Below are 14,340 nucleotides of genomic sequence, written 5' to 3' on the forward strand. Positions count from 1 at the left end.
ATACATACATATATACGAACACACACACACTTATATATACATATATATGCGATTGTCGATATGCTGCTTTACGAAGGCTTTCTTTGTGGTAAAACACAACTTCGTTTTTATTTATGAGGCTTGCTGTTGCGTGCAGTTAGAATTTTATCGATAGAAAATTGCTATACATTTGTAATGCTGATTTCATTGAAAGTACGAATGTTCTATGTATACACACGATGTGTATGTGTGTGTGCGTGTATGTGTCTGTGTGATAAGGGTGAACATAAAAACAACCTTTTTTGTTTGTTTCCTTGACAATTCGCAAATCGTTAATCTTCGGCTCTCGTTCTTGATTGCGCCAATCATGATTTACCGGTACCAAAGTGTACATGTACAAGTCACTTATCTCCGTAAAAAAAAGAAAAGAAATGCTTTAGTCGGCATGGGAAAAATCAATAAATAATATCTGACTAGGTTAATTGTTCAAGTGCATATCCTATTCGGGTGGAAAGAAAAAAAATTGGTAATGATTTATACGCAACAACTGTGCGGTATGCTCAATTAGGCAAGTACGATTTTAGTCGATTGATATAGATATAGAGTTTTGAGTAACGCATTATTCCTTGCATGTAAAGTCTCTTATCGCTGACCGACAATGTTACCTTTTGAAATGACACCGGTTGTGCGTAATTTTACGTGTATTTTTTTCACAAATGTCATGTCGCAGTTTCTTTTTCGATAATAATAACATGTGTATTGAAAACTTGAAAATTAGCATATTCTTGACTATATGTTATTCGGATTCTTTTTCAGCAAAGTTTAGTCGATAATTCTATTTGATATGCATAAATATTCCGTGCACATACATATGCGTACGGAAATAACTCGTTTTATGCGGTATAACCAATCAAAATGCAGCTCAAAGAATAAGAGCAAGAGAAGAAAGAGTTTTACGACTCACATGTGCTTTTTGCTGCGAGAGAGAGAGAGAGAGAGAGAGAGAGAGGGAGAGAGAGAGAGAGAGAAGCGAGGGCCGGAAAACTGAGGCGTTTTGCGCGAAATTACGATAGACCTCAGCGTTCGTTTTTTGCGGAGAGAAATGTAAGTGGATGCGGCTTGGGAGATTTTTGCGGGGAAAGATTATGTCGAGGCGGGGGATAGAGGGGAGTAATGCGATTTCCAAGGGATAAAAGTCAAACTCGATTATTGTCCGACGAGGATTTTCGGGATAAGTGGGGCTCGTTAACCGTTTCTTTCTTTTCTTTTTTTTACGCTCGTTTGCGGAATAAACGCTTGGAATTGCAATTGGCTTTGGTACGACTGACAATTCGTTGTAATTGAGTGGCGAATATCAACTCTCGTGAATACCTCGCTCGATAAAAACTTCGAAAGGACTGAAGCGAACAAAGACAAAACTCACCATTGATCAAATCTGCTGCATGGCCGAGCAGTGCAAGAATAATTAAACCACTAATTATTATGAAAGAATAACAAATGTCACGGAGAAGAACCAAAGCAAAGGCACTATCAATCGAGTTTGCACTCCTGCGCATTAAGAGTCACACATCCATGTCTTCGATGCTTCACAAAACGAGAACAAAAGAGACTGAAATAATAGAAAAAAAGAAAGAAAGTAAACAAAAACAACAAATCAGGCGAAGCGCGTCACATTGGCGGAGTAGAGCGCTTGCGTACGCTCAGCATCGCGAACCGTGAATGAGCTAAGGCTTTTGCCCGTGTATGTTGTTTGCTTCGGCTTCGCGAGAGAGTTAGCCGAGCGGGGGCAGGTGCGGGATCCGGCCAATGCCGAGCGCCGCCGGGTTTCGAACTTGCCGCCGTGTTGTGCATTGCCACGCGCTTTTTTCGCCTGTTGAAGGGTTCAGTTTTTTTGTCGCTGTAGCGGGTGCAATGGTTTGTGGAACGATGACTTTTTGCGTATGGGTAGTCGTGGACGCTGTGAGAGAGTTAAAATATCACCGAGTCGACGTATGCTTGATTTCAGTGGCATTTTTGAAAAATATTCGTAATCTGGATTTTGAAAACTTAGAACAATTTGGAGAAAATGTCCAATATATGCAAATCGTTATGTCATAATATAAAGTTTGAACAGAAGTACATTGAAGATTGACTCGGATTTTCTAATGTTCTACAATATTATTAAAAGTTTTATCTGTGAGGTTAAATTTTGTTATATCGTCTTTACGATTTTCTGTATTTTCTCCTATCTTTACGTGTAAAATAAATTCAAAATGTTTAAGATTTAATTGAGGTTTGGTTTTCTATTAATATACAACATTAAAATCTTATACAAGTTGCAGTAACTATATTAATTTCTCTGATTTGTAATTGTTTTTTTCCATATAATAAATTATCAAAACTATTATTCATAAAACATAAGCTTTGTAATTGATTTTTTAAAAATGTATAAAAGTTGCACTAAATACGTAAATATTATAAGGGTGACGAAAAAAGATCAACAAGTGGTTTATTAGAATGATAGTTTAGGTTTAATTTCCCCTAAGATAACTTCGATAACAAGAACAGCTATCTTCTTTATATCAATGCAAACAGAAAGATAACACAATACACCGGTATTACACGAATAGTGCACTCTATTCACAGCAACTAAGTTCCATCTATCTCAAAATCTTGTAAATACTTCAGAATGCTTTTGCTTACCGACTGATCATCACAGGTTATGTTATACTTATTATATTTTCAGCGGTGCAGCAGCTGTAGCCGAGCGGAAGTGCACGTTTACTCTCTTTCTCTGATTTTTTTCGAGGACAATGAAATTAACTGTTGCGATTTATTAGGCTCGGCGTTTTTTCTAACGTATTTTTTTTTTCTTTTACGAGTGGTACATGTATCCAGCAAAGTAAGTTTTTCAAATTCAATTTTTTAAATTCTGTGTAGTTTTGGAGTTGTAGTTTTCCACTAATCTACTATGGAGTTTCGTCTCAGTGCTATTTATAGCGATTCTTTTGTTCCACTTAAGCCCTCATTCCTTTTACAAAACTACAGTTTATATTCATAAAGTTAATAATTTCAACAATTACACTGCAAGGAAATTTTGAACTTTTCATTAACTCACTTCTATTAGCAAGAACCCCTTAAATTCTTGATTGTATTATTATTATACTGTTATAGTTGATCTTGGATAATGTTGGAAGCCATATATCCTAACTTTTTAAGTTTAATATGTTACATTATTATATTTATTGCAGATAAATCAAAATGACTGAAGAAGAGTATAGTTTGCCATATCTGCTGACTGGTTTCATATTTTATTCCTTTGGTCTTAAATGGTGTTGTGACTATGCTAAATTGTGGTACATTCCACCAAAGCAACGTCTGAATCGAGATAGTCCTAAGCTAGGAATATTCAAAAGATTTCGTACATCTTGTGTAAACACATTAAGCAATCATCCCATTGAAGGAAGTTTGAAATTAATTGCAACAGCCATAGGATTAGCTGGTACTATGTCCAGTGGCATGCCAGACTCAAGAGCAGCCATCATTTCTCCAAAAGTTGTACATGCAACTATTTACCTATTTTTTGCATTCTCAGGACTCGTAGATGTGTTACACTTTTATTTTCCTTATAATGTGACCAATGGTTTGGCCAAAATGATGTTGGCACAAAGTTTCTTTGTTGAAGGCTTTCTGTATGTGTATGCTAATATACCAAGTGAAAATCCTGTGATCAACACAATACTGGCACATGCTGTATGGTTGACTAGTTTGGCTGTGGCTTTGGAATTAGTATGGCCTGATGTTAAATTATTGACTGGAGCTTTAACTCTGCTGCATGGAAGTTGGATTGCTCATATGGTCAGAGTTTTTCATACTGAAATCTATAGTTTGCAGAGAATCTACCTCACATTCTCTTGGCATATTGCTGCTGCATCAACTATTACTATTCTTGCTGTTGCCATAACACGAAGCTGTTTGCCTCGAGAACCTCCACCACCACCTCAAGTACCAATATATGATTATTGCAACGAATTAGAAATCAGGTCTACTTGAAGAGAAAATTTATTTGAAGAATTTTTCAATATCCAAAGTTTTTTAAAGTATTTTGATAAAGTATTTCACCATTTTTATGTAATAATTCTACAAGAGTCAATAGGTACAAATGTCTAATACCAAACTTGCTATTCAAAATTGGTATCTTGTACCAATTAAGCAACGAGTTTTTAATCTACTGAACTAAAATTGAACGATGCAATTTCTGTGAATTGAATTTTATAGACATAATACTTCCGAAAGAGAAGTTTTTGATAAGTTACTGTTAATTCAACTACATATCAATTAATCATGATCAATTACATTATTTTTTATAATAATAGATAAATGGATTTTGTCTATTAGTTGTCTTAAACGAATTTTAGGATTGAGCTATACAATATTTTATACAATTGTTCCTCTAATATTTATTATATATTAATTTGAGTCTAGTAAATATATAATTAATATGAGTATTTTAAATTTAAATATTCAAACTTATTAGTTACATATTTTTGCAACATTTATTAATGACACTAAGAGAAATGTTTCTTTGCGTAAAACTTAAATTTTGTAATGTTTTTATTAGATTCAATTAGGTATCTATTTTTAACATGTTATACGAAAAGTACGACTTTTTTGCACATGACAAAAAATGTGCACTTACATTAGTGTTTTCCCCTTGTTGTTTTGAAGGAAACTGTAACCTAACATGTTTGAAAAAAGGGTTCTTGTTTCATTTACTTTTCCACCCTTGTTTCACTAGGGAGTAAATTTCACACAAAATAAGAATCTACTTTCCCACTAGATTAGATAATGTACTATACTATATCTAGTTCATGAGGTAGAATGTAATTTAGTTGTTCATCGTGAAGTAACATCAAATTTGTGTCAATTACATGACGTAAAATTTGCCTCAACATAACAATTTTGTTTTTATTTTAAAAACACCATCAGTGCCTGATGTTTTTTCAATCAAACTATCAATTGAATGGATTTATAAAACATTGCAATACTGATGAATAAAAGTAAATTAAATACTGATGCATTTGAATATAACTCAGTGCCAAACTTTGTGTATCTATATTCCAATCTTTCGAACAGGCTGATGATAAAGAACTGTTTGAATGTTGTACACTTAAAATTTACTTGATTTAATTGTTGAAGAGAAAAAATTGAGTATTTGTAATTTTTAATGTTGTGGATGTTTACAATTGTGATTTTAAATCTAATCATCTATTTACAATGACAATTCTTGTTTATATTTGTAATCATTAGATCATTCTCATTGTACAATACCTGTGTACAATTTTAGATTGATAGTAAAACCATATATATTGTATAAATATTTAGTCTTTATGCAGATTGTGATCAATACTTTATTTGTAAGGCTTTTATATGTATTTTCTTATATGTAAACTAATTATTAAAGTATTTACACTTTATAGCTTTTAATAAATTTTCAATAAAAAATCATATCTTTGTTTTTAATATTCTGTACCCTTTAAAAGCTGATTATTAACATATGAATTTAAAATAATAAAATTATATAGTGATGCCGTGTAGTATATAACATCCCTGAATATTTCGAAAAATTGCAATAAATAAGATCGCAATAGTAAGACGATTGCCAATCACAAGATGTAAAAAAAGACAATCTATTGGGTAATCAATTATATTGCAGTTATTTTTCCTTATTTAGTCAAAAAATATAGTAAAACATTGAATATCAATTATGATTACATGTGTCCACATAAATAAATAAATCCACATATAGATCACATTTGCAACAGTAGCAGTCATTATTATTGTAATTATCAATTTAATTATCAATATACCAGTTCATTACTAAATTGGAATCTTTAGTTTTTAACTATTTTTTTATTATATTTTTAACTAGTTTTTAACTATGTTTTTATTTCAACTACTGAAGGTTCGACAGTCTTTTTAGAGTAGATGGTAAAATTTATACTATCTTTTTAGGACCAGTACTATGAAATTTTGAAATCATACTATTGTGCGATCAACCAAATAAATTTCATACACGGTATCGGCACACGGTTTGTTTACATAATTGGACGTGATAAATATTATTAAACGCTATGTAACAAGCCTATAATTCTAAGACTTATAATAAATTCATCAATATGATTTCATTACGAGTCTATGCATATTGCGCACGATTCTAAATATAACTTTTAATGTATCACATGATCATTTTGGTTTTCATGCACATTTCAACTACAAAAGAAGGAAATTTAAGTTCCATAGTTTGAAAATTCAAAAAATCGACCGAGTCTATTCAAACATTTCTGAATCTTGATTTTTTCGGAATAATAGAGCGGATATTACATAATCATATATACCAATAAATAAGAAATGTAATAGGGATATAAATAAATAAACATGAGCCTCGGTATTGTTGAAATAAAATTTATGAAGATATAATATTTCCGCTTCGTTCAATATTAATGTCATTACATTAAATGCATGTAAATTATTTTGTATCATTTCCCAGGAACAATGGTGTTTAAATTGAGGAAAATTAAACATACATTAGCTTTTAGAAAGTCTATCTTACAAGAAAAGTTTTGCAACAGATATAAAATTATTTATGCTGCGCAATAATAATATTGGAATTCCCGATAAAATCATGCTAGAACGCCTTGGTTATCTAGCAATATTCTCTTATCACTGAATTTTCGTAGATAAGTTTCATTAATTACCTGTAAATGTGTCTATTGAACTTGTAAAAATAAATAAAAATGTTACCATAGGTAGTAATATATATATCGATGATAATAATTTATATCATAATTAAGAATTTCTTATTGTAGCTTATATTTGTTGATTTTGAATGATAGGTAGCACTTGTCCTATACAGTGAAATAAGCTAAAGCTATTTTCAATATAAACAATTATGGTATGCCATTTTTTTAATTACTATTGGAAAAACTTTACTTTATAGAAATATATTGCAATATATAGCTGAAACGTAATGCTTCTCGAAAATAGCTACATCATACTTGATTTATTAAGCAACGTCGATTGTGGTCAGCATTCGAGTGGGTAACCGTTGGGGATTCCCAGGTGTGTTGGGTGTTTTCTTTGTCTTTTCATTTTCTTTTAGTGTTCGGTCTTTACATTCTGCGTTCAATGCCAATACGGTTACGTGACAAGATACTTTCGAAAGGAAATCAACTATTTACTTTCAAATTTAAATAGGCATGTTACTAGAAAAATGAAATATTTCCTACTCTGAAGGTTCCAATAGCATAAATTTTTCAATAGTGTAGCAAATGATCAACATTTTTTAATAACATAAATACAGTACAAATTTTTTTCAAGAATGAAATTTTTTCTAGGTTCCCTGTATAATATTTGTAGTGCATTATAGAATTGTATCAATTCTAATAAGCAAGAATTACATTGAATAATAATTTACATAGTACAAGTTATCAGATGACCTTAGCAATTGCTAAGAAAAGAATTATCACGGATAATGCAAAGACACTGGCATTGCAATCGATTTTCTGCAATTGGCTATTACAATAATGCTATATCGTCATCATTGCCGGTCGATATAGCACTTTATTTACAAACTCTAGGTATTATGCGATGGCCAACGATGCAAATGAAATATACTATTTTCGCGGTTGAAAACATGTTTTCTTGCTCAAATGTTTCATATAAATAGAAAAATTGAATAACCAATGAACTAAATTAAATTATTGTTAGTATTTAGTTGTAGCATAGTATTTAATAATTTATAATTTAAACAATATCAATAAATATTCGAAATACTAGCTTTTTAGAAATATATTTATAACAGAAAGCAAATGAAGTTCACCGCAAACTCAAAATATTGTTTAAATATTAATTATTTTAGATAATAATTGTAACGTAAGTATATTCAATTTACCTTCGTTTTCTTATTATCATAATAATAATCTGGGCATAGATTGACATTGATAAACCTAGGAAAGACGTTCGTGTAACGTTGACTTTTCAAACTTAAAGTCGAGAAAACAAGCATGACCACATCCAAAGTTCCGTTAAATCATGCGTATATTCATAATAATGCAATTATTGTCTCCTTGTAGAAACAATGAATAATCGTTTGAAATCGTACAATTATACACCTGCTCAGAGCGCGACTATCTCTATAGAATCGGTTCGATTAACCGATTTTCTACGTAAACATAAAATTTTCCACGGTCAAAGAAGAAGAAGCGCTAGTGGTAGCATCATGCGCGGTATTATTCAAGCGTAATCGTTGGGTTTTATCACGCCTAAGTAAAACTCAGTCATCCTCATACTATCTTCATAGTAATCTATGTATGCTCCGACGTACCGACTAAACGGCGATGTTGAGAAATCAAGTTCGTGCGATTTTTATCGGGCGTCGCGACTAGATGTTTTCTTTTTACTCTTCCTCTTCTTCTCTATCCTTACAGCCTCCGGGAATTATGCACATCCACTATTGGCGGGGCAGATCTTATAAAAGCCACTATTTATGCTCTTTCAATTATCACTCTATCGGCGATTGTTGTACGTTTAAAGTGTGCATTTTTTTTTAAATATAGTGGTTCCAAAGTTTACACGACGATGCGGCTTCCCTTAGGAGCCGACCTGATCTTAATTCCATTGTTACTTTATGGTGTTAAAGCCTTTCCAGCAGGTGAATGTTATTTTTTACTTGTATTTCAATGAATGGATAGCTTATAGTGTCGTTTCTAGATAAGAAACAATTTGCCGGGCTTCCAATCTTTTGTGCTATTTATTTGGTGTTTGAGTACATAATACCAAGATTCATGTATCGATATCTACAACATATTACAATATATATAGTAAATGGAAAAAAATATTATTATCTTCACTAATTGTTTGCTGAAACTGTAAACAGTTAACAGCAAATAGCAGTTTGAACATTATTGCTAACAAATCTTAATATAACTTTTATTGAGTTAATATTCAGATATGAACATTTATCGATATAATTTTTTCACTTACGTAGGATCTATGTCTTGAATATACGATTAGACAAAGACATGAACGAAATGTATTTACTACTATATTATTTAGTATATTGTGAATATAGATGAGATTAAACAAATACCACTATGCATATTATAATCAATATTTTATGATATACACATTGTATTGCAGGGGAATCCAAAGATAATCCTTCAGCAGCAATTGGTAAGTACAAATAATCTATTTCCATTATTTCATTTTTGTTAAAAGATTTGTATGCGATAATTGTCTTATTATGCTTATAAATAATTGAATGATTACAATTCAAAGCATTCAATCATTTATCAGTATGGAAAATATTATTTAATATTTTATAGAAAATGTATGTCTTATTTCGAATACATATTATTGCAGCTAATTCAATCGCTGGTGCTGGGGGAACTGCTATTGCAACTGCTACTAATGATAAAGGCATAGCTAGTGCTAATGCTTTTTCTCTTGGAAATGCTAATTCTGACACAGCTCGAAATCAGTTACTGTCCAATCTATCCCGACTACTTAATTTGAACTTGAATAATATATCAAACAAGCAAATTTCTGACTCATCCGAAAATGTGCCTGAAGATTTGATGTTTGATAAGAAAAGAGATATAGGTGGGCAAAAACCAAACGATAATTCTCCGCCAAATCTGAATTCAAGAAATTCTTCTCCAAAAGACACTACGGATGATAACGATGATAAATTAGTAAATGATAAACCTGATGAAAATGGACCAGGACAAGAACAAAATAAGAATCCTGATAATCCGCAACTAGAAGATTCATCCAATGCGACAACAAAAGAAGAAACGAATGCTAGTAAAGATCAAGAAACTGAATCATCTACCTCAAACCAATTCACAACAGCATTGCCAAATAATGAAGAATCCAATACAGACCTTCCGAAAGAAGATAAACAAGATCAACCGGATAAAAAACCAAATTTAAAACCTTCAAAAGACAAAGAATTAGCAAAAGACAATCCCATAGACAACAATGAAAAATTAGATGACAAACCCGCTGATGACAAGGAAACATCAGAAGATAATCCAGATAAAATGTCTGATGAAATAGAAGAAAAAACGACACCACAGTCACAAAAACCAAAAAATAAGCGGCCACAAAGACAGCCACCAAAAAGTATATCATCGAATAAAAAGAAGCCAACCACTACTACCGAAGCACCTATAGACGACGAGGAACAAGGAGAAGACAATCCAATAGACGAAGAGGAACCATCAAATGAAGAACCTGCTGATGACGAGAAATCACGAAAAGATAATCCTGATAAAAGTTCTGATGAGCCAGAGGATAAACCAACACCACCGACAAAAAAACCAAAAAATAAACGGTCAGAAACACAGTCACCAAAAACGAAGTCACCGAACAAAAAGAAGCCAACGACTACTACTGAAGTTCCTACAGATGAAGAGGAACCAACCGAAGACGATACTGCTGATGATGAGGAACCGTCAGATGACGAACCCAAACTCAATGATAACGAGAAACCACCAGAAGATAATCCTGATGAAAATTCTAATGAACCAGAGGACAAGCCAACACCACCTTCAAAGAAACCAAAAAATAAACGGCCGCCAACGCAGGCACCAAAAAATAAATCACCGAATAAAAAGAAGTCAACAACTACTACTGAAGCACCTGTAGAGGAAGAGGAACCATCAGACGACGATCCGGCTGATGATGAGGAATCACCAGAAAATAATCCTGATAAAAGTCCTGATGAGCCAGAGGATAAACCGACACCACCGACAAAGAAACCTAAGAACAAACGGCCTCAGACACAGTCACCAAAAAGTAAATCACCGAATAAAAAGAAGCCAACGACTACTACTGAAACACCTGTAGATGAAGAGGAACCTACAGATGATGATCCGGTTGATGACGAAGCCTATGATGACGAGGAACCACCAGAAGATAATCCTGATGAAAATTCTAATGAACCAGAGGACAAACCAACACCACCTTCAAAGAAACCAAAAAATAAACGGCCGCCAACGCAGGCACCAAAAAGTAAGTCACCGAACAAAAAGAAGCCAACGACTACTACTGAAACACCTGTAAATGAAGAGGAACCAATAGATGATGATCCTGCTGATGATGAGAAACCGTCAGATGATGAACCCGAAACGAATGATGACGAGGAACCACCAGAAGATAATCCTGATGAAAATTCTAATGAACCAGAGGACAAGTCAACACCACCTTCAAAGAAACCAAAAAATAAACGGCCGCCAACGCAGGCACGAAAAAATAAATCACCGAATAAAAAGAAGCCAACAACTACTACTGAAGCACCTGTAGAGGAAGAGGAACCATCAGACGACGATCCGGCTGATGATGAGGAATCACCAGAAAATAATCCTGATAAAAGTCCTGATGAGCCAGAGGATAAACCGACACCACCGACAAAGAAACCTAAGAACAAACGGCCTCAGACACAGTCACCAAAAAGTAAGTCACCGAACAAAAAGAAGCCAACGACTACTACTGAAGCTCCTGCAGATGAAGAGGAACCAACAGATGATGATCCTGCTGATAATGAGGAACCATCAGATGACGAACCCGAACCCAATGATGATGAGGAACCACCAGAAGATAACCCTGATAAAAATTCTAATGAACCAGAAGACAAACCAACACCACCTTCAAAGAAACCAAAAAATAAACGGCCACAGACGCAGTCACCAAAAAATAAATCATCAAAGAAAAAGAAGCCAACAACTACTACTGAAGCACCTGCAGAGGAAGAGGAACCATCAGATGACGATCCGGCTGATAATGAGGAATCACCAGAAGATAGTCCTGATAAAAATCCTGATGAGCCCGAGGATAAACCGACACCACCGACAAAGAAACCTAAGAACAAACGGCCTCAGACACAGTCACCAAAAAGTAAATCACTGAACAAAAAGAAGCCAACGACTACTACTGAAGCACCTGCAGATGAAGAGGAACCACTAGAAGATGATATTGAAGATTCTTTGGATGATCTAGAAGAGCCAGAGCCTACCACACCGGCTCCAAAGAAGCCAACGAAAAACAAACCTACCCGACCGCATAAATCTCCAAGTAAAAAGAAACCTACAACGACTACGACTGAAGCGCCTGAAGACACGGAGGAATCACCGGAAGACAACTCTGAAGAATATCCGGATAACCCACAAGAGCCAGAGCCTACCACACCGTCTCCAAAAAAACCAACGAAAAAGAAACCTACCCGACCGCATAAATCTCCAAATAAAAAGAAACCTACAACGACTACGACTGAAGCGCCTGACGATATGGAGGAATCACCAGAAGACAACTCTGAAGAATATCCGGATAACCCAGAAGAGCCGGAGCCTACCACACCGGCTCCAAAAAAACCAATAAAAAACAAACCTACCCGACCTCACAAAACGCCAAGTAAAAAGAAACCTACAACGACTACGACTGAAGCGCCTGAAGACACGGAGGAATCACCGGAAGACAACTCTGAAGAATATCCGGATAATCCAGAAGAGCCAGAGCCTACCACCCCATCTCCAAAGAAGCCAACGAAAAACAAACCTACCCGACCTCACAAAACGCCAAGTAAAAAGAAACCTACAACGACTACGACTGAAGCGCCTGAAGACACGGAGGAATCACCAGAAGACAACTCTGAAGAATATCCGGATAATCCAGAAGAGCCAGAGCCTACCACCCCATCTCCAACGAAGCCAACGAAAAAGAAACCTACCCGCCCTCATAAAACGCCAAATAAAAAGAAACCTACAACGACTACGACTGAAGCGCCTGAAGACACAGAGGAATCACCGGAAGAGAACTCTGAAGAATATCCGGATAATCCAGAAGAGCCAGAGTCTACCACCCCAACTACAAAAAAGCCAACGAAAAATAGACCTACCCGCCCTCATAAAACGCCAAGTAAAAAGAAACCTACAACGACTACGACTGAAGCGCCTGAAGACACAGAGGAATCACCGGAAGAGAACTCTGAAGAATATCCGGATAATCCAGAAGAGCCAGAGCCTACCACCCCAACTACAAAAAAGCCAACGAAAAATAGACCTACCCGTCCTCATAAATCACCTAATAAAAAGAAACCTACAACGACTACGACTGAAGCTCCGGCCAAAGATAATAGTACTCCAATCTCTTTTGATAGCCGTATAGCTCCAGATTACGAAGAGACTACTCCGAATCAAAATAAACAGAATTATTATCCACAATATCCTGATTATCCTAAACCGAATGGGGATTCTGAAGATGACGGACAATATCATCCTGAAAATAATCCAGGTGATGATGGTCAGTATCATCCTGGTCAATATGAAGGTAACGTAGACGATATCGAAAATCCAGAATCCGCGTCAGATCCTAATAAAAACGGAGGAAACGAAGAAAATCCAGAACCACGACCAAATTTAAATGAACACGATCAACTTTCATGGCCAATGCCTTTATTCCCATCTCGTATCCCAGTTCCATTTCCTTTTGAACCTAATAACGACCCATCACCTTTTCCATTAGATCCTTTTATGAATCCTTTCTATCATCCAGAATCAATACCTCCAAATAATCAACCATTCATTATACGATACGCATCAAATCCATTTCTCGCCGATCTTGTAGCGGAAATATTAAAAACTATGCCACCGATGTCCCGAGAAAATATGTTTCCTGTTAGAATAAAGGTAACTTCTAATCAAGAAAACCCATCATCTTCGCTGGAACATTTGTCGCCATTTAGAATAAAATTGACTCCTGGAAATTCATTTTTTCCTCCAGCACAGTCAATGCCGATCAGAATAAATTTATCTCCTAATTTAAATAATCCTTTTGTTCCATCTGAAAATCCTACGCCTATGAAAATAAAAATATTCTCAAATTCTAACAATCCATTTATGATAAAACGAGCTCCAGTGCTATCACCACATGATGATCCTTGTAATCGCTGAAGATTACCAATTACCAATTAAGGTCAGCAATTACCGGTGATCAAGATTTAACGAAATGACTGGTTAAATTAATTTAATGTTGTGATACTTTTATATAAAAAATGATGTTTTAAATGTAATATATGTATTCGTACTTAACTATGATAATAAAGTATTTGTTACTACAACCGCTTAATACATATATATATATGTATATATACATATGTCTATATAATAATAATAATAATAATAATAATAATAATAATAATAATTATAATAATAATAATAATAATAATTATTAATAATAATAATAATAATTATTATTATTATTATTATTATTATTATTCAATCAACGAATATAAAAAAAGTTAAAAAAATATCATTTAATAAT

At 34.1% G+C, this 14,340-nt stretch overlaps 3 protein-coding genes across 6 annotated transcripts in view; 2 read left to right on the plus strand and 1 right to left on the minus strand.

The window, feature by feature from the left end:
* The window catches only part of LOC131669803 (homeobox protein prospero-like), an 83,756-nt gene extending 82,080 nt beyond the window's left edge, over positions 1-1,676 (minus strand). For 3 of the 4 annotated variants that reach the window (XM_058944940.1, XM_058944941.1, XM_058944939.1), the window contains exon 1: positions 1,403-1,676. In XM_058944940.1, coding sequence (XP_058800923.1) covers positions 1,403-1,535 — 133 coding nt within the window. In that variant the 5' untranslated portion in view covers positions 1,536-1,676. The remainder of the gene's footprint in view (positions 1-1,402) is intronic. The other variant, XM_058944942.1, reaches the window with a different exon arrangement.
* Positions 1,677-2,717: 1,041 nt separating this feature from the next.
* Positions 2,718-5,366, plus strand: LOC131669825 (transmembrane protein 45B-like). The gene is made up of 2 exons (XM_058944991.1): positions 2,718-2,860; positions 3,210-5,366. The coding sequence occupies exon 2, from the start codon at positions 3,220-3,222 to the stop codon at positions 4,009-4,011; it is 792 nt and encodes a 263-aa protein (XP_058800974.1). The 5' UTR covers positions 2,718-2,860; positions 3,210-3,219; the 3' UTR covers positions 4,012-5,366.
* A 3,172-nt stretch (positions 5,367-8,538) lies between these two features.
* LOC131669809 (proteoglycan 4-like) lies at positions 8,539-14,137 on the plus strand. The gene is made up of 3 exons (XM_058944951.1): positions 8,539-8,671; positions 9,160-9,192; positions 9,382-14,137. Exons 1-3 carry the CDS (start codon positions 8,599-8,601, stop codon positions 13,968-13,970), a joined length of 4,695 nt encoding a protein of 1,564 aa, XP_058800934.1. The 5' UTR covers positions 8,539-8,598; the 3' UTR covers positions 13,971-14,137.
* The last annotated feature ends 203 nt before the right edge of the window (positions 14,138-14,340 follow it).

This window comes from Phymastichus coffea, unplaced genomic scaffold (assembly GCF_024137745.1).
Source record: "Phymastichus coffea isolate CEN01 unplaced genomic scaffold, Cenicafe_Pcof_1.1 PCOF00097, whole genome shotgun sequence".
Lineage (NCBI taxonomy): Eukaryota > Metazoa > Arthropoda > Insecta > Hymenoptera > Eulophidae > Phymastichus > Phymastichus coffea.